Source organism: Lampetra planeri, chromosome 18, assembly GCF_965212315.1.
Source record: "Lampetra planeri chromosome 18, kcLamPlan1.2.h2, whole genome shotgun sequence".
NCBI lineage: Eukaryota > Metazoa > Chordata > Hyperoartia > Petromyzontiformes > Petromyzontidae > Lampetra > Lampetra planeri.
The window spans coordinates 9,785,355-9,806,884 of NC_136124.1; the positions used below are offsets into that span (position 1 = coordinate 9,785,355).

Genomic DNA, 21,530 nt, shown 5'->3' on the forward strand with positions numbered 1-21,530 from the left:
TTATAAACGGAGGAGCAAGCCACACCACTCTGTGATGGTAAAGATGAATTACAACCTCCCCATTTTATACCATGTCACCCCCCCACCCCACTGCTCCCCTTTCTCTTCCAGAATCCCTCCCCACCCCTCCCCACCCACCCTCTCCGCAACACACGCAAAAACAATCATGGGACAAGAGCCGAGAGCCTTAAGCGCGACGTCTATTTGCGTGCGAAGTCCGTGGCAGCGTTGTGTCCGAGGTATCGCTTCACGTCGGAAAAGTGTCCCCCAGAGCAATGAGGCATCGGGCTCCCTTAATGCGTCTGTCATAACAACACCCCTCTGACGCTGTCGTTCCAGTGCGACCCATCGCTACCCTCCACAGACAAAAACAAAGATCCCCCGTGTAGCCTCAACAGGCTGATGGGGAAGGGACAAGAGCAAATAAAAAAACGCGCTCTTAGCGACCACCCGCGAAGACCCCCAACGGTGCACGAGGGGGTCACGTAGCCAACGCTACGCCCCGACCGTCTTTGTTTCCCCCAGGGGCGATGTTTACACACTGCACTGGGGACTCATTTGAGGCTGAGCCGACCTAGGGGAGGCCCCGGACTTGTTCAGATTATTCGTCACTGGTGTTGTTGGCCGTGAGCGGGAATCGAACTCGGCTCGCCGATGGGGTGCGCATCGCTGCACCGTCACCTCTCCCCCCCCCCCGCAAAGAGTTTAATTTGAGCCTCAAAATATCACGGCTGGCTCGTGTGTCTATTCATTTGCTTCGTAAGTTGTTCGCGCGACGCAATAGAAGCCGTAGGGGGATGTGGTTGGGGGGGTTATATTATATTTAGGGAGCGGCCCTCTCCAAGAACGTCTTGGGGGTGATAAACAAGCCGCATTTTTGTCGATTTGCTTTCATGAGCACCACCACCACCACCTCCTCTTGCTGCCTTCGCTGACGGAGGTCCAGAAGATTCGACCACCGCCCGCCCCTGCAAATGGATCCTTCTCGAAACGAATTGCGGCGGGCTTAACTCGAGGCGAACGAGCTCAACAAAATGGGTTGATGGGGGACTGAAAAGAAATGCATTGTCGCACTGAAATTGTGCGCGGAGATACGGAAGTTGATGTTCTTCATTTGTTACCCAGAATACAGGGCTTTTAATCGTCTGCAGCGCAGAAAGCGAGAGCACGTACCAAGAATCAGGAAAACGGGCAGATATTTGTTTAGCGAGGTCGATGGAAGACTAAATATACACATAATAAACGTTTTTAGGTTAGATCGCGTTATTTATAAATGTGTCGTAACCCTCCACCACCCGACACGGCCAATCAGTAAAAAAGTGTCACATTCTGGCAAATTGCCCGATGATGCTGGATGTAATTACCAGCGAAACGTCGTACTCCAAATTTTTTGTAAATGTTGTGGTTTCACTCTTCAACACAGCGGTGTGCTAAAGTAGTGAACTATTTGTCTTTTGTCAACGTGACACTTTTTTACTGATTGGCCGTGTCGGGTGGTGGAGGGTTACGACACTTTTATAAAAAAAAAACGCGATCTAACCCAAAAACGTTTATTATGAACAATATTGATTCGAAAGCCTCCTACGTGTTAAACTAAATATACACAGATTTTTATGGACACATAACAGCGACTGATTTACATATTTTATTTCTCTCGTTCCCATCCATCAAAACCTCCGCTCGCGCTGCCGTTTTGCATAGTTCATGCACTGTGTCTGTTTATGCAATAACTTCATTGATATGTTTATCACAATGTGTGTGTACATATAGATATTGTCAAGTGTAGCAATCTATGGTTGTACTCTACTGTCGAAACATCTATGGTCCCCAATGTGCCCTTCCATCCCTCCCCTTCTCAATCCCGCTCCACGCCAGGGAACGCCTCTCCCCGGGCTGCCAGATACAACGCGGGTGAAGATTCGTTTATTCGGAGAACCAACTATGACAAACAATAAATCTGACTTTTTAAATTTAACGTCAAACCTCGCCATTATTGCTCTGCCGTGACGTCACTCCCGTGGTGACGTCACGGCGGCGCGATATTTACACCCCTAACAGCAACTTTTAAAGTATTTTCCCCCCTCCCTCTCTCTCTCTTTCCCTTCTAGTTACCGAAACGTTGTGTTGGACAGACTGTGGAGCAGATAACCTCGGCATTGTCTCTGAAGGATATAAATGAGAAACTCGCGACTCTCACAGCTGTTCCACGCGCCCCGAGAGAGCCGCAATGGAGTTTGACACGCAGACTTATCACGACCGATGTTATTTCATAGCAGAAGTTTCATCCGTGATAGAAGTCACAGTGGAGCCAAACCAGCCGTATTAACAACAGCCCGGCACGAGTCAGCGGTGGAAATTCCACATTCCTATGGCGGGAACGAATCGACGGGCAGCCGTTGGGGAATTGGTGTGTTTAATTCGAGACGCACTTAAGCGATTGTGCTTTCGCTACGTTGTCCTCCACCTGAAGAAGGACGCTTGTGTCGCGCCCGAAACGTCGTGATTTAATTGAGTTGTTTTCATTTATTTTGTTTGATTTATTACCTACGCAATTGGTGGGTTTGTTTCTTTTTTAACAACCTTACAAGTGCTCGTTTTGGCCGTGCTATGAATTGTATATTGCTTTAAAAGCATCGAGAGCGATTTGATGGTGATATTTACGCATTCACAACGGACCTAATCAATCATTAACCACTGTTGCACGCAGTACCAACGAGTAATTATACTTGACGGCCCTTTGGCAATCCACTGCTGGATGAACCCCCTGTACCTTCCTTCGCACGCTGGCTCGGCTATCGAGGGGGTTGTTTGACCACTCTGGATGTGGCTAAGAGTAGTCGGGAGTTGAACCCAGGCCAGGTCGACAGCGGAGTTTATTCGGCGAACCAACGACGCCACCATCCGCTGAGCTGCGTGTGTACACCAATTATTTTAAAGACGTATCGGCTCTTTTTTTGTCTATCCGCTACTGCACATTGTCCGAGAAGTAATTGCTTAATTTATGATTGCGAATCCCAATTCAACGTTTTCACTTAAACAGTAGCAATGCGTACGGGTGTTAAACCTACTCTTTGGTTCTTTCGGTAAAGTCACGTATAAAGAACAAATAATAAATTAAATACTAGCATATGACGTTTCGATTGCAACACAAGCAGTCGTCATCAGGTATAAATGAAATAGAAACACAAATCTAGTCTACTTAGAAATGTAATGTAATACAACAGAGAGTCGGATAACATAACAGTCAACACCCTACCTGGTTGATTACGTTCTTCCTGAGAATGCTAAATTTGAGATAGAGATAAAACACAGAACCAGAGACATATAGACAGACATATAAGCAGACAGATATCACAGAAATATATAGACAGAGAACAAACATAGGCACACAGAGAAACCACGCCTCTGTGTCGAGGCCTTAAATAGAGTTAAACCTATCTATATATATGAAAATTAACGCAAAGATCCCCCGTGTAGCCTTGCCAAACTGTTGGAGCAAGTGCTGTTCGCGAGCACCTATGAAGGCCGACATGGCGCACAACAGGGTGGGGTGGTCAAGACCACGCCCCGTCCGTCTTTGTCTCCCCAGTGCTCATGTTTACACACCGCGCCAGGTACTCGTTTAGGGCTGAGTCGACCGAGGGGAGGCCCAGGACCGGTTCAAATATCCGCTGCCACTGTTATTTTGTCGCGAGCAGGAATCACCGGGTTCGTAGCGCGCTAAACCACGCCGCTACCGCTCCCCACTCCTATTTATATACGACCCGACACTGGCAGATTATTTAAATCGGAGATCATGTTTTCTTAACTTTCAATTAATTGCCGTATCATATGTACACACGTTAATAGATGAGTCACCTCTTTAAGAAAGCGAATTAGACTAATCCCAATGACACGGCTCCTTAGATGAAGTCATTTAACACATATACGTGATTATCTAATAATAGCCCACATTGTGCTCACTCGTTGTCTAAATCTGCCAACACTTTCCTGCCCTCGTCACTTAAAAAAAAACATCTTCACGCAGCAAAATAACGTTTCAGGCAACGTCCCTTCAACAGAGCATTAAAGATTACAATTGTCTAAATCTGCCAACACTTTCCTGCCCTCGTCACTTAAAAAATAAAATCTTCACGCAGCAAAATAAGGTTTCAGGCAACGTCCCTTCAACAGAGCATTAAATATTACAATTGTCTAGATCTGCCAACACTTTCCTGCCCTCGTCGCTTAAAAAAAAATCTTCACGCAGCAAAATAACGTTTCAGGCAACGTCCCTTCAACAGAGCATTAAAGATTACAATTACCTCTTTCGGTACACTGCTGGGACGAAACAGAAACGCTGAGGATCGTTCTGCAATCCCTACACGTACAGACTTTTGGGGCAAGTGCTGCTAGCGAACGCCTATGAAGGCTGGTACGGTACATGGGGGGGGGGGGTGTGATCAGCTCCACGGCCGGCCGCCTTTGTCTCTCCACTACTGATGTTTTACACACCGCGCCGGGTTATTCATTTGAGGCCGAGTCAACTCAGGGGAAGGCCCAAGTACCCGTTCAATTAATCTCCACCACCGTTATTGATCGTCTGCGGGAATCGAACTCGGGTGACTGGTTCGTAACGCAGCGCGACAACCACTGCACCACCGCTCCCCACATGTACACATACAAAGATTACCCCCGTGTCGCCTGAACAGACTTTTGGGACAAGTGCTGTAAGCGAGTATCACGCATGTACACACACACACACACGCACACACATACCACGTGTAAGTTCATCTCGCATCACTTACCCCCAAGCGCATCTCTCGCAAAAAAGGATATCGTGGCCGCGGAGTAAGGCGACATGTCCGGCGTGTCGGGAAGATCTCCGCTCTCAGCCTTCACCATGGACAGCGACAGACCGCGAGTCGGCGGCGAACACGAGCGGGAGCCGAACGCTTGGGCGGGCACGTGCAGGTGATGATGCTGCTGCTGCTGGTGGTGGTGGTGTTGCTGGTGGTGGTGGTGCTGCTGCTGGTGGTGATGGTGGTGATGCGGGTTGTTGCTGTTATTGTTGTGGTGGTGGTGATGGTGGTGGAGAGGGCCCAGCGACGACACCTTGCTACGTGGCCGCACCGACTGATCGCGTGCCACCGCCGCTGCGGCCGCCTCTAAGAGCACCACCTGCTCGGCCGACGACACCCGCTGGTCGCCTCGCGTGGCCATGCCGACGCCGGCCGCGGCGGCAGCGGCCAGGCTGCTGTGCAAGAAGTACGCCATCTGTGGGATGTGTGGCAGGGCGTGCGGCGACAGGGCCGGGTGGTGGCCGGGCAGACCAAGGTGCGGTCCCAAGTGCGGTGGCGGCGGCATGCCGAGCGCAAGTCCGTGAGTCGGGAACGCTATCTGGTTGGCGGAGATCGCCGCAGCCTGATGCTGCTGCTGATGTTGCTGCTGCTGTTGCTGCTGGTGGTGGTGGTGCTGTTGTTGTTGCTGGTGCTGCTGCTGAAGGTGGTGGTGGTGCTGCTGTTGCTGCTGCTGAAGGTGGTGGTGGTGGCTGTGGAGGTTGTGGAGGTGGTGTTCGGCAGCGGTGGCAGCAGCAGCAGCAGCAGGGGGTGAGGTCTTGCGCACGACGAGAGGCAACGCCTCGGTTTGGTCCGTGGAGGTGAGCTGGGCTCGCGTTCTGCTGCTGCTGCTGCTGCTGCCCATGAGTGCCTCGCTGAAACCACCGCCGCCGTACGGCTGAGTCAGGCCGCGCTGCAGCGCGCTTCTGCTCGCCTCTCCGCCGTTCGACGACAACGACGACGAAGACGAGGAGGAGGATGAAGACGAGGATGAAAACGAGGTCGTTAAAGCGGACGTGGCGGTGGCGCTGGTGTTGTTGACGGCGGCGGTGCCAGCGGTGGTGGCGGTGCTGTTGGTGGTGGTCGTGTTGATAGCCGTGATGGTTGGGTGGCTATTGCTGCCGCTCGCGATGTTGGAGGTGATGGCTGTGGTGGTGGTGGCGGTGGTGGCGGTGCTGCTGCTGCTGGTACCGGACAACGCGGAAAGGCGCAGCGGGTGGTGATGTCCCACCGCTCGCGCCGTCAAGGCAGCGAGCGCTGTCGAGGAGGAGGAGGAGGTGGAGGTCGATGCGGCCACGACGACGTTCATTGACGGGGAAGAACTCGCCCCGCCGGTCGGGATCCCAGGACGCGGCGAGAAGGTCTTCACCACGACGTCCACCACGTGCGCGACAGCCCTGGAGAGTTCGTGTTTCAGGGCGTGAGCCAGCTCCTCTCCGCGCTCCTTGTCCGCATGGGCCCGTGCTGGCTGCTGCTGCTGTTGCTGCTGCTGTTGCTGCTGCTGTTGCTCAATGGGCTGACCGTGCCGCTCGTCCACCTGCATCTCCTGAAGGTCCTTGTCGGCGTCGTTCACGCTGGACCGACGGCCGAAGGGCGCCGAGATGTCGTCGTCGTCGTGGTCGTGGTCGTCGTAGCGTGCGTCGAGGTCTTCGTCCATATCTTCTGGCTGGAGGAGAAGCTGCTGCTGCTGCTGATGAAGATGAGGATGAAGATGAGGATGAGGGACGTCCTGCAGTCGCTGCCGACGGTAGCTCGCGGCTGTCTCCGAGTCATCCATCATCTCGTTGTCCGACGATTCGGCTACGGAGCGCGGAGCGACTCCGGTGCTTCCCGCGCGTTCAGAGCAGCTGTCCTCTGCAACGTCGTCATCACCCTCTCCTCCACCACCACCAGCTCCTCCACCACCACCACCACCTCCTCCACCACCACCACCACCAACTCCTTGTCCTTCCTCCTCCATCTCCTCGCCGTCTTTGTCTCTCTCCGCACCTCCCACGCCCTTGTCCGTCTCGTCGGCCGGCTCATCATCCCCCGACTCTTCGCTGTCGTCGTAGGCGAACGAGAACTGCTGTCGCAGGCGTCGCAGCTGCCTCTGCATCTCCTCCAGCTGCCGCTTGAGCCGCCGTCGTTCCTCCCGTTTCACCTGCAGCCTCGCGGGCAACTGCGAGAGCGCGGAGTCGTCCATCTCCTCCTTCTCGTGCTCATCCTCGTGCTCATCATCGTCTCCCTGCTGCAACTTTTGCAGATGATGATGAAGCTGTTGCTGCTGCTGCTCATGATGATGACGAGGATCTCCTTGCTCCCCAACGACTCCCGTGTTACCCGCGGGCTGCCCCTCTGCCTCCCCGCCCGCCTGTTGCAGGGGCAGCCGCTGCTTGCGTTTGTTCCCTCGGGGGCTCGTGGGTCGGTCACCCCTCTCGGGATCCCCGCTGCGCGCGTTCATGCTGCGGATGATGTTCTCCACGCGGGCCCGCTTGGCCTGGAGGTCGTGCCCGTGGTGGCCGCCGCCGCCGCCGCCGCTGCCCGACCCCACCGAGTTTGCCGACTGCGCGGAGCAGCCGGGCGGAGGCGCTCTCTCGCGCGGGCACGAGGAGTCGCCCGACGAGTCGCTGCGATTGTCGTCCGAGTTCGACTCGGTCACGCTGGGCGGTCTGAAGCCACCGACGCCGCCACCAACTCCGCTCGCTCCCGCGACGCTTGCGCTCGAAGGTCTGGCGCTGAAGCCGTTGTGCGGCACGCCGTTGTGCAGCAGCAGCTGCGAGTAAAGTGAACCCTGGCCGTACGACGGCGCCTGAGGTGGCTCTTCGAACATGCCGCTCGACGCAGCCGCCGCCGCCGCCGCTCCTTTCTTGAGAAGATTCCGAAGCACCGTGGTGCCCTCTCCGCCACCGCCGCCGGGCAGCACGAAGCGGTCGCTATGCTCCTCGTCTCCCTGCGGGCTCCGCGTGCTCATGCCCGCGGGCAAGAGCCGCGTCGCTCCGAGGAGAGCCGAGTCCAGGGAGCCGAGCCGGCTCACTTCCACCGCTGTTCTCCTGCTGCTGCTGCTGCTCCTCCTGCTGCTACTGCTGCTGCCCTCTGGTCTGTCTACCAGATGCTGTCGCTGCTGCCGCCGCTGCTGCTGCTGCTGCTGTTGTTGTTGTGGTTGTCTCGGCCGCGTCCTCCTGACGCCGATGTCAACCCGGCGCCGCTTGGGCTGAGGAGCGCTCACCAGACAGGGGCTGTACGCATGGAAGCGCATCACTCCTCTGAGCGCATTCGCATCCTGCCTCCCGGAACGCCGGCTTTTAACGCGCCCGCAGCGCACTCCACGTGGAACTTTGCGATACCTGGAAAACGAAAAAAAACGCGAGCACACATATACATACACACGTCTATAAACCTACATACACACACATACACACGTGTGCACACACACACGCACGCGCACGCACGCACGCACGCGCACGCGCGGCGCACAGCAACAAAGAGGAAAGAAATAGTCTGAAATTTCCTATCCTTTTCGGCCAAGTTATTTTTCGACCTCTCTCCGTTCCAGGAAACTGATCAGAATCGTGGGGAGTAGCCTTTCTGCAGCAAGCGTTCGGCGGCCCGTGTGTGCGCGTGTAATATATATAAAGTGAGCGGAGGGGAAACATTTAGTGTGCGGCCTTTGGCATCATTCGCAGAGTGAGTGCGGTCGGTTAGTCGGTCCTTACGGGGGGGGGGGGGTGGGGCGGGCGCAATGCGGGAAGGGCCCCCTTAATGTTTCATTGAAGCCTTTCAATAGATGCACGTCAAACAAACGCGATGTTACTCATGGCTTTACAAAAACTATTTTTTTAAACTAAATTTCTCTGCGCGCGCACACACACACACAACACGCCCTGGATTGAGATGCGAGGCCGTTCCAAGAAACGGCACCGCCAACTCCCCCTTACGACGACGACGACGATGATGTCAAGTTACCCGATGACGATTTGGTACGCGCTTGTGATGTCATTTCTTTACAACCTGGAATTGGTTTTCTACTTAACGAGCGACGTGATTGATTCAAGAATGGCACCCGTAATGGAACCGTATTTAAATTGTCCGTACGTTCATTACTATTGTTCATTTATCTCACGAAGTATATTTCCAGGTTGGTTTATGTTTCGTATGCAGGTCACCTGGCGCACACACACACACACACGTGTAATATTATATTGATGTCAACTTGCATTATTCACGAGTAACACAAAACTGCCAGTAATACTTTGCTGCGTTTTGCCTTTACTTTGATGTTCTTACCCCCGCGCCTCCGATGAGCACGTTTGGCTATGTACGGCGCGAAAGAAGTTCAATCACACACACGCGCGCACACACACGCACACAGGCATGTCCCTATGTTCCCGCGTCCAGCCCTGTCTGGCTTGCCACACGGTGATCGCAAAACGCGCGCATCCCTCCTGTTGTAAGTCTCTAATGTGCGCGCAGTGATGTCGATTGTGTGCACGTGTGTTGTTTTAAATCATCACCCAGCACTAATACCGAGAACGTCACACCTCACGGTAGTTCCTATTCATAGCACAGACAGCCACTTCTCTAACACTCCTCGGCCCGACTGCCATGTGCATGTCGTGTGGATTAACCACCTGCTCGCTTGACGGTGTTATGCATCGTTACGTCTTGCTTGGCGAACCTTTAGTTACGTATACAATGCAGGCAATATGCTTGGTTATTAATTACACACACGTCGCTCTGTGGTGCGTTTAAAAAAAAAATCTCCGCACTAATATGGAGGGTATTTATTTACGTATGTAAAAGACGGCTGAGTTTAGCTCGTATAATGCACACTATAACGACGTGTATAGTGGTAGATAAAGCATAACAACAATATCGGAGTAGTTTTTCACTTATCAATAATAAAATATATTTGGTTCACATTGTGGATATCTTACCCAGCTGTTGAACGATATCAACATTAACATATCCATCGACGTATTAACACATCGACTGTCACATTTCAACGCTACATACTGAGTGTGATAAACTCAACACCATCCCACAATGACACTGTCGTCTTACAATAACGCAATGACGATGTAATAGTCGACGTTTCGCTCAATGGCCCTTCGACGTAGCCCAAAAGCTCGAGCACGTGAAATCAGTGTTGGTGCCGTGCGCCGTGATGGATAGTTGACGTCGCTGGGCCGTGAGAGATGGCGACCGCGTGTGGAAGTCGTCATTCATCAGGAGGTTGTTGATCATCATGGCTCATGGTGATGGGGATGTAACATCGTTCAGGCTCGAAAACCCGTGGCGGTCGCCTTTCGCACTCGAGTGCCCTGTGACCGCGTGCTTTGACACAAACACCAGCGACCCCAATACGATTCCTCGCTCACGGCCACCAGCACCAATGGCGATTGTTTGAACCGGCCCTGGAACTCCCTTAGGTCTACTCGGCCTCAAGTGAGTACCTAGTGCGATGTGTAAACATCACCACTAGGGAGACAAAGGTGGCCGGGCGTGGGGCTGCCCACCACCCCCTCCTCGTGTCCCGTGCCGGCCTTCATAAGTGCACTTGCCCCGACAGTCTGTTAAGGCTATACGGGGGATCTTTGTATTTGTAAAATGACTGAAAATAACTGAGTTTAATTGATCGTGCGGGGAAGATCCGAGAAACCGTATTCATCCAGCAGTGGATTGATCATTGCTGCTTCTGCTGCTGCTGATGATTACACGCAGTCTAATTTAATTCCTTAAGACTATAACTCACAGCTGATTCATTCGCGACTCGCGTACTCTGTGACCTCTCCCCGTTCACATATAATCTCCGCGCGTGCGTGTACTTTGATTGAAATGACCAAGTTTAATAGATCCCGGGGAAAGTTAATGAATCACTGCTTTTTTTCCTCTCTCTCTCTCTGTAATAATCGCTTCTAGCTCAGGACAGGCAAAAACAAATCTGTGTTGCGGCCAAAAGTAATGTTGGTGAGCTCTGTTGTGTCTGTCTCGAGCAGTACACGTCACAAACAAAAGATCCCCCGTATAGCCTTAACAGACTGTTGGGACAAGTGCTGTTAGCGAGCACCTCTTAAGGCCGGAACGGCACACGCAGCAACACCACGCCCGGCTTTGCCTTCGCCTTCCTCCCCAGTGCTGATGTTTTACACACCGCACCAAGTACACATTTTAGGCCGAGTCTACCTAAGGGAGGCCCAGAAACAGTTCAGATTATTCGCCGCAGACAGTTGTTGGTCGTGAGCGTGAATCGAAACTCGGGTCGCCGTGTTCGTAACTCAGTGCGCACAACCACTGCGCCACCGCTCCCCCGCTACGCGTTAAACACACAGCCAAGACACGCGCGGTGTCGAATAACACAAATCTCATCAATGAACCCAGCGACACCCGTGCAAGCAACAACAACGAAAAAAAGAGCAATCCGTGAAGATGTCATTTCAGACGCGGAGCCTTGCTCAACGTTTCACGAGTTGTGCTACTTTCGCTGTGCTGCCCGGACATACACCACGTTGCCCTCCCATCGACGAGTTTTCACGGAGGTGCGGAGAAGTTGACGGGCGACACAATCCGGGCAGTGGTAACCTTTTGTCAAATTGCCCCCCCCGCCCGCCCGCCCGCACCCCTCCGTGATTTGGTGACATCGCGGTTCGGATCCTTTTTCACGATGAAGGTGTTTTGGGTTAGATCGCGTAAGTATAAATGTTGTGTCGTAACCCTCCACCACTCGACACAGCCGATTAGTAAGGGATTTGTCGCGTTAACAAAACGCCAATTAGTTACTAGTGTAGTGTATAGTGTAGTGTGTAGTGTAGTGTATAGTAGAGCGTAGTGTATAGTGTAGTGTATAGTAGTGTAGTGTATAGTGTAGGGTATAGTAGTGAAGTGTATAGTAGTGTAGTGTATAGTGTAGTGTATAGTGTAGTGTATAGTGTAGTGTATAGTGTAGTTTACTACTTCAGCCCCACCGGTGTGTTGGAGAGTAAATCCACAACATTTACAATTTGAGTAGCCGTGACGTTCCGCTGGTAATCACTTCCACCAGTGTCGTCGGGCGCTTTGCCGGAATATTCAAATTCTGGCAAATTCCGCCAAATCGTCCGATCATCGTTTTTGTTTTAGACGCGGAGCAATTGGGGTAGAATGCGCGCAATTACCACCACCACCACCCCCGTGGGGGTTGTCGCGGCTGCGTTGGCTGTCCGAGCTCCGATGTCCGATTGCGGTTTCGATCTTTGCATCGTGGCGGTTATTCGGCATGATGTCCGACGTTTCGTAGTGGGGTGCAACGCACGACGCCGACGGGATACTCTTCGCTCTCAAGTCACAATCAACGACTCAGTCGCTCCAACACCTCGACTCGCGGAACACTTTCTCGTGAGATAACTACCGGGCAGCAGTAGTGAAAGAGCTTTACAGCTCATCGGATTCCTCCAGTATAAATACATGTTATCATTCTGATGACAATAAACAACAATAATAACAAATGGAAGAAAGCGTGATTTAAAACACATGTACGTACATACACATGCAAAGATCCCCTCTTTAGCCTGAGCAGACTGTTAGGGCAAGTGCTGTTCGCCAGAACATATTAAGGCCGTTACTGCACACGACGGGGTGGGTGGCCAGCACCACGCCCGACCGCCTTTGTCTCCCCAGTGACGATGTATTTTTTTACACACCCCACCAAGTACCCATTTGAGGCTGAGTCGACCTAGGGGAGGCCCAGGACCGCTTCGGACAACCGTCACCGATGTTGGCGTGAGCGTGAATATTAGCGGAGCGCGCTAACCGCTACACGACCGCTCCCCACCTTAATAAAACGCATACATACAAAGAAAACAAATATCCCCCGTATAGCCTTAATAGACTGTAGGGGTAAGTGCTGTTAGCGAGCTCCTATGAAGGCCGGAACGGTACACGAGGGGGTGGGTGGCTAGCACCACACCCGACCGCATTTGTCTCCCCAGTGGCGATGTTTACACACCGCACCAGGTACTCATTTGAGGCTGAGTCGACCTAGGGGAGGCCCGGGACCGGTTCAGATAATCGTCCCTGGTGTTGGCCGGGAATCGAACCCGGGTCGCCGGGTTCATAGCGCAGCGCGCTAACCGCTACACCACCGCTCCCCACAAACATACACACACACATACATATACACACTCACACGCACAAACCATGAGCCCGGTAATAGAAGCAGCTATACCCCCCGTGCGAGAGAAAGAGAGAGAGAGGGGGGGGAGAGGCGGCATCGTACGAGGAAGGCTATTTCTAACGGTCGGGAACAGGCAGTATTGTTCTATTTTTAATAGCTTCCAACTGCCTTCAACAGATGCACAGATGTGCGCTGTAAAGCATCAATCTCCGCGCGGCGAACAACCCCGGACTTGATAACAACACGAACTGCCTAGACTTGGCCTGCCTGCGCTGAACTCCCCTTGCACTCCCTGCCTGCGACGCAGCGAGAAAGAGTCGGGCACGACGCGCATTATATCCTTCCCTGAGTGTCGGTGGTCCAGCGTAGACAAAACTTTAAAGTTTCGAGGCTGCGATTAGCATCGTGGTGCACACACGCGCACGCACGCGGCACCTCAGATTAGCGCGGTTGGCTACGTACGGTGCGAAAGACGTCCAGTATTACATGCACGCACACGATTGCGCGAAAAGCCACCGTACATTTCGCCAAGAGCACTCACTCAGTGTCTCGCTGGAAGATTCCAATTTCATTCGTAACTTGGTCACCTTTACAGCAGTTATCGTCGTGCAGTCTTCTACCCTCCGAAGCTAACGCACGAAACGCTTTCAACGTTGGCTGTAAAGCGTAGCCAAATGTGCAATGGACTGACGTTTCGAGCAATAGCCCTTCTTCAGAGCAAAGAGAGAGGTGGAGAGAGAGAGAGAGGGAATAGCGGTTGTTTGACCGTGGTAGAGACTGCTATTTACACTACTGGATAGACCCTGAGCAAACTGGTGCATCGTGAAGAAAGTTGACGAATGGAACGTGTTTGGAGTTGACACCCCCGGTAAGTGTTCTATCATTAGGTCAGATACCGACTCCAAGTCAAAAATACACGCGCACAAAAAAATAAAACACTCACGTGACATTTGCCCTACTACTTTCCTGCGTGGCGACACCGCCGAGATAAAATGTTCACTCCGTTTCGGCTTGACGCGTCTTGCAGGAACGAGCGAGAGATGCATTCAGCGCGGGTGACACGGGCTCGTTTCGCCCTCTGAATTGCCTCATCAGCTCAGTCCATGCACAAGCCCAGCTACGCGCAGGCACTGCTAGGGCAAGCCACGCGTGGTGGTGGCGGCGGTGGTGGTGGTTGGTGGTGGCCGTGTGGGCGAGAAAACCCACAGATAATCTTTGTGCGGGGTCTCCCTTCTCGCAACGTTGCAAAGGGTGGCGATGCAGCGACCGTACTCGGCTTTGGCGGCGAAGGGCAATTTCGCTAACAGCTAATCTCTCCCTCTAGTATTACCAAAACAATACCCGCCGCTAATGTTTCTTGTCGTTGCTTTTTTATTTTTAGCGATGCTTCAGCGTCGACGCGTTTCTTTCGCAGTTAATCCGGCGACTGATAAGTAAGCGCATTACTTAAATATCATGAAATATAAATATCGCGTTCAACGTGACCGACACGGTACTTTGTTGAAGACGGTAGCGCTCGGCACACGCGCATTCGCTTTCTTCTGTGCGTACGTTGAACTTCTTTCGCACGGCACGCAGCCAACGGCGACAATGGGAGATTATTACCGATGGCAGCAGCGATGTGACTCAGGAGCTAAGCGCCCAGTGCTGGTCGCGACGAGAGGTTCTAGCGGTCGCTTCGTGGTAGTTTTGCCATTCGTCCTCCGTTCAAGGAGCGCAGACCGCGCGCATACAACGAACGGACTCGACAGAAATCAAAAGACAGCGAGGGATTGACGCTCACTCGATGCGCCGATTACATAACACGCACCTTGGCAGAAGCGGGGAGATGGCAGCGACGACGAGACAAGACGCAACGTCGATTGACTATTCTACCTTTCGTGCCGTTACGCGAATAGGCTCGATAGCGCGTGGATAGAATTGACAGCACTCACACTCACACACGCGCGCACCGCTCCCACTGCGCTGATAATTTCAGCTGTGATCACACAGTTGTAGAAAATGCGCTAAATGTGCTGCTGCTGCTGCTGCTACCACAGCTGACTGCTGCTGCTGCGTTGGTCAAACAGAGGCACCGCAGTGGATAACGTGTGCTGTGTTGTGTGTGTGTGTGAAGGTGTCTTAGAGGTGGTGGTGGTGGTGGTCACCGTGAACGCACTTACTTTGCGGCTGCACTGGCGAGCGGTCGCTTGTTTTCGGTAGGCGGGCCGATATCAAAGACAGAGGAGGAGCGCTTTGTCAAGATCATTTTAAAGACGCGGAAGTCGAGCGAAAATCGGCGGCGTCACTTGCTGGTGGTGTAACAGCCACACCCCCGAGCGTAAAACGGCGCGCGCTCGCTCGCGTGTGTGTATGTGCGTGTGTGTCTGTGCGTGTCTGTGCGTGTGTGTCTGTGCGTGTGTGTGTTGCAAAGTCGTAGACCAATGAGCGTGCTGGACAGCGACACACACGCGCACGCACGCGCGCGCAACACACGCGCGTTCACTCGCTCACGCACGGAACTCGCGTGTGTGTATGTACGTGTGTGTGTGCGCGTGTGTGTTTCAAGCCGGTGACCAATGAGCGTGCCTGACAGCGACACACGCGCGCGCGTGCGCATGCACAACAGTCGTGTGTGTGTGTGCGCGCGTCAGTGTCTGTGCGTTTCAAGTCGGCGACCAATGAGCGTGCCTGACAGCCACACGCACGCGCGCGCATGCATATAATACACGCACGCACACACGCACATCACTCGTGTGTGTATGTGTGTGCGTGCGTGTGTTTCAAGCTGGGTGACCAATGAACGCGCTTTGACAGCGACACAGACGCGCACATTTATTCTCGTACCTACATACAAACACATCACTCGTGTGTGTGTGTGTGGCGCGCGCGTGTGTGTCTGCGATGACCAATGACCGTACTGGACAGCGACACACACACACACTCACGGATGCACAAAGACAAAGATCCCCCACATAGTCTTCATTTGTCTCCGCCAGTGGCGATGTTTACACACCGCACCAGGTACTCATTTGAGGCTGAGTCGACCTAGAGGGAGGAGAGGCTCCAGGACCGGTTCAGATAATCGTCACTGGTGAGCGGCAACCGAACTCGGGTCGCCGAGTTTCTAAGCGCAGCGCACCCTGACCACTACACTACCGCTCTCCACAAAGACAAAACACAAAGACAAATCCCCCCCGTATAGCCTTAACAGACTCTAGGGGCAAGTGCTGTTAGCGAGCACCATAAAGGCCGGAACGGCGCACGAGGGGGGTGGGTGGCCAGCACCATGCCCGACCGCCTTTGTCTCCCCGGTGACGATGTTTACACACCGCAACAGGTACTCATTTGAGGTTGAGTCGACTTAGGGGAGACCCAGGACCGATTCAGATATATAATCGTCACTGGTGTTGGCCGTGAGCGATAATCGAACCCGGGTCGCCGGGTTCATAGCGCAGCGTAACGCTAACCGCTACACCACCGCTCCCCAAAGACACACACACACGCTCGCTCGCTCGCTCACTCACAACCACCACTCTACCACGTTGCTTTCTGGGTGCAACATCACCTCGCTGTGCTGCCGGACGTAGTCGCTGATGTCTCCATTAAGCCGGCCCGGGTGAATCCACAAAGTCACGCGTTTTAGCCGCTTGTCAAGGGAACGGCTGGAGGGTGGCGAGTGGATAGAGAGACGGCGCGGCACTTATCGGGCAGTTTCGCGGAGTTTGTAACTTTGTTTCTGGGAGGGTTGAGTGGTGGCGCAGTAAGTTAGCGCGATGGGCTAGAAAACCGGCGACCTCAGTTCCATAGCCGGCCACCGATGATCTGGTTTCCCTGGAGCTGCCTGCCCCCGCTGGTCCAAGAAACGGGGAGACAAAGGCGGTCGCCACACCGCCTCGCCGCGTGCCGTCAACGACCTTAATAGGTGCTCGCTGACAACACTTTGCTCCAACATCGTGGGTGTATAACGCTCCGGAAGGGTTGTTGGGGGCGAGGTTGGTATTGTGTAGCTTAGTGCGAAGTGGCGAAGTAGAGTTGTCGGTACAACACCCCCACCTCTCTGCTCCTCACCCTTTAAAAGACTTCACATACCCGGACACTCATTGATGGTCAGTCCACTGCTGGATGAAGGCTTCCCCGTGCCGCCGCCGCGACCTCTCGCAATCTTACGATGTAAAAAATTATAATGATGATAATACATCACAATACAATAACAATACATCACAATACAACACCAATACATCACAATACAATAACAATACATCACAATACAATAACAATACATCACAATACAACAACAATACATCACAATACAAGGCATGATAACGACGCCCCCACTACGGAGTGCGTGCGCGCGCCACTGCGCGTGTCCGCGTGCTGTCGCCTTGTAGTAGAGTGTATGCCGGCATCATTCAGCGCCAGTAGCAGCAGCACACAGCAGCAGCAGCAGACAGCCTTGCAGCCTTACACAGAGAGACAGCGAGAGACAGCGTCAGGCAGTCAGCAAACGCAGGAGATGCCACCCGCTCGCCCGCCCGCCCCTGCGCGTCTGAGTCGACCCCCTGCCAGGCAGCGCTGCGTGTTGTTGCGAGTCGCGGCGCTTCGCCTGAAAGTGAGACAAACGCTGGCTGATGAGGAGGTGTGGGGGGCTGTCTCCAGCCCCCATAGTCCCCCCACCCCACCCACCCTCCACATTACCCCACATTGCATAGCGCACCACGCCGGCCTTCAAAGACGCTCAGTTAATTCACACATTAAACATATTTTCTATTCGCATGTTAATTTACGTTTTAAATAAACCTTACTTGAAAAAAGCTAATATTAAGTTTTAGAGGATTCAGTGGGGGGGTGGGGGGGGGGTCACAAGACATCCGGACCACCACCAATATGTCCCCACCACCACGGACGGAGACATCTTTGGCATGCCGTGGAGTGCTGTCAACGTGGCAGGCTCGCGTGGCCGCGTTGTGCCACGAATGCTCCGCCGCTTCGTTCCATCGCCGCGGCCCGCATCAGCGGCTCGTTGTGACTGTCCGCCTCAACGAACGCTCCCTTCTTGCCGTGTCCCTCCCCGTCACTCGCGCGTGGCCCCTTCAAACGAGTACGGCGCGTGGCCAGTTGTCTCAGCACCGGACACCGCGATGGGTGCCTGACGGTGCCGTCCACACCGCCACCTCGCGTGCAAATACCGCCCGTTTATCGGTGCCGCCGCCGAAGCACACTTTGCCCCGCAGGTCTAATACGACTGCCTGTGTCCGTGCGCGTACACGGGGCGCGGTGGGCCACTCGAGTTCGACGCCCGCTCACGGCCACCAACAGCCGGTGACAAATTGTCTGAACCCTGTCCCGGGCCTCCCCTAGGTCGACTCAGCCTCAAAATGGGTATCTGGTGTGGGAAATTATCGCGACCGGCGGCAGACACACGCGGGGCTGGCCAACCCCTTGCGTGCCGTGCCGGCTTTGCATAGGTGCTCGCGAACAGCACCTGCCCCCCAAAATCAGTGAAGGTTACATGGGGGACCTTTGTCTTTGTAGGCGTACGGTACACGATGTACGGGGAACTTAAATGCGCACGTGCCTGTCGCTCCGCGTTGTGTTGCACGTGCGTATGTTTTGATTTGTATTAAGTGAGATCGCTTCAATGCAGTATCGCCTCTCTTACCAGTGTCGTCTCTCCCCGGTGTACGACCACTCCGTGACGACGCGAAGCTCCTAGTAGTTCGTATTTCTACTTTGAAAAAAAAAACAAATGGAATCGACCTCAGGTAAAATTCGCTCAAAATTCGAGTGAAATATTTTTCAGCCGTTAATGTGATTTTTGTTTGTTTGTTAAATCGCAATTTGAGCCAATTGACAGCGATGGCTGTGTATCTGCAGTAGCTCGCAAATTGGGATCGGATGCGTAGCACTCCGTCGGATGATTAACGTGGCAGTACGTGCGGTCATTTTTTTTTATCACGTGCCGAGTCTATTACAGGTGACAATAAGCAGGCATAATTAGTCGCTTGAAGGTGAATAATGCATTTCCGCAACTAATGCGATGTTACGCTTACCAAGGCGATGCTCGTGTTACTAGGATGATCTATTCACGCGGCTGTAGATGCTTTTCTCGTGTGTGTGTCAGTGTGTTCGCATGCACGGGGTCGGCGGGAGGGAGCGGTGGCACAGCGGTTAGCGCACTGTGCTTCGACCCGGGTCACCCCCATTTCGATTGCCTCTCACGACCAATAACAGTGACGAACATTTTGAACCGGTCCCGGGGCTTCTTTCGGGTCGACTCAGCCTTAAAAGTGAACTTGGGGAGACAAAGGCGGCCGCGGGTGATTCTGGCTACCCCCCCCCTCTCTCCCTCGTGTGCCGTGCCGGCTTTTTCATAGGCGCTCGCTAAAAGCACTTGCCCCCCAAACAGTCTGTTAGAGGCTTTACGGGGGATCTTTGTCTTTGTTTTGTGTGTACACGTGTCGTGAGATGCGTCTGTGATGCGCGACGCGTCCGTACAACGTCACGTCTCGGAGTCGATGTGGCGTCCGCAGATCCCGAAAACAACAACAACAACGCGGTTTTACAATAGCGGGTATTATCTTTTGCGATTGTCTACCGACTCACACGTACTCGAAAGACCCAGTTTTATCTTAATGCCGTTATTATCTCCGTGGGGGGGGGGGGGGCAACTCCACGATCCGTTGAATACAAAGTAAATTTACCATGAATTAATAATATCTTCGTAATAGTTTAAAGCGACTTCTCGCCAACCCACTGTTGGATGAGGACCACTCCAATGCTGTGTCAGTTAGTGGAGGGTAACAATCTTCTTATTATTATTTGTATTACTTCGCGGAGGTTGATTGACCATACTTCGTCACGCTGGTCAGTGGGAGTTGGTGGGAGGCCGGGGTGGGGTGGGGGTATGACTGGTTATCACTCACAGCTGATGTTTGCCGTGGTCAGGAATCGAATTCGGGGCACTGGGTTCAAAGCGCAGTGCTCTAACAACTGTGCCACCGCTTCAATATCCCTTTTAACTCCTGCAAATATTTCCTATCGTTCATATATATTAAGGCGTACCTATGTGTTTTTTTTGCACGTGTTTCAATTGTACCACATTATGTTTGGGTTTCTTTTATCGCCCTTGCTATATTTTATCTTGAAAAGGAGTTCATCTGTTCTCTATACAGCTCTCGTCTGGTTTTCAACAAAGTGTACTGGCATCTCGTGTGCACTTCGATGTGCGGATACGAACCGGCACACGGGAGCCTCAATTCTATTCGATTTTTGCGTCCGGCAAAGATGTTCCGGAGCTAAATGCCAACGTCAAAGTCTGCCAGCCACGAGAGCGCTTCAGGAGCGAGAGACAGAGAGAGATGAGAGTCATTTCGTTGTTTTTCTTTTCGGGAGACTCAATACGCACCGCCGATTAGCGGCTACGTGCGGTGTGAAAGAAGTTCAACATACACACAAGCATAGAAACAATCAGTGAGCGGTATAAAGGTAAATGTAGCCGAGACCTCGCGTGTGATGATGAGTATCATGTTAAGAAGCCGTCACGCCTCCTGCGAAATGTCCACCCTCTCAGTTTGCGGTGGTTGCTGTTAATTACGTGTTTTTGTAATGTGACTCAGTGTCAAATTATATCCGTGTTCATCACGTCGCAGTGATCTCGACACACACAACAACAACAACAACGACAGGAACTGTTACGCATCACTAAGTGGCGGTGATGACGACACCACCGCGCTCGTGCCAGGCTAGGTGCCCTCTGAGGCCACCACGTGAAGTGTGGACATCTCTCTGCTGGCAGGAGGTGGAGGAGGTTACGGCACAGACCCACGTGTTACGGGTTGGCTGACATGACTGACGCCATGAAGGTTACACAGTGATGAGCGCACACACACACAAAGATAAATGCAAAGATTCGCCTATAGGCTTTAACATGCTTTCGGGACAAGTGCTGTTAGCAAGCACCTACGCAGGCGAACTGTGCACGAGGAAGTAAGGTAGCCAGCACCACGCGCGACCGCCTTTGTCCCCACAACGCTGCCGTGTTTACAAACACACACACACGCGCACCGCATCAGGTACGCATTTAAGGCTGAGTCGACCGATAAGAGACCCTGAACTGGTTCAATTATTCGTCACCGATGTCGCTGGCCATGGGAATCGAACTTGGATCGTCGGGTTCAGTTCGTTATCCTTCCCCGCACCTCCGATTAGCACGGTCGGCAACGTTCGCTTGCGGGCAGAAGTCCAACATGCGTACGTACGTAACCGCTGCATAGATAGGCGCACAAACGCAAACGACACACGCACGCACGCGCGCACAATGCATAACACATTGACGAACGCACACACACACACACGCGTGCACGCGCGCGGCGCTATATTCAGGACCAAGCATCATAACGTTATCGGACAATAGTCAAAAGGAAGTGGCTTTAGCGATTGACATTTGTTAAAGTTTGCGACGGAAGGACGGACGGACGGACGGCGAGCACGTACCGGAGACATCGCCGCCAGGAAGGGAAGAGAGCGGCTCGGGGCTACGAGGGCGCGCGCGCGGTACGGACAACGACCGAGAGACAACGGAGTTGTGATCAAAAGGTGAT

General features: G+C 53.2%; 1 protein-coding gene across 1 annotated transcript; it reads right to left on the reverse strand.

Annotated features, from left to right (window-relative positions):
• Positions 1-200: 200 nt before the first annotated feature.
• On the reverse strand, positions 201-15,248 carry LOC144723743 (uncharacterized). Its single transcript, XM_078602677.1, has 6 exons — positions 15,111-15,248; positions 6,339-8,143; positions 6,009-6,180; positions 5,605-5,887; positions 5,113-5,256; positions 201-245 (listed from the first exon to the last, which is right to left on the reverse strand). The coding sequence occupies exons 1-6, from the start codon at positions 15,194-15,196 to the stop codon at positions 201-203; spliced, it is 2,535 nt and encodes an 844-aa protein (XP_078458803.1). The 5' UTR covers positions 15,197-15,248.
• Between the last annotated feature and the right edge of the window lie 6,282 nt (positions 15,249-21,530).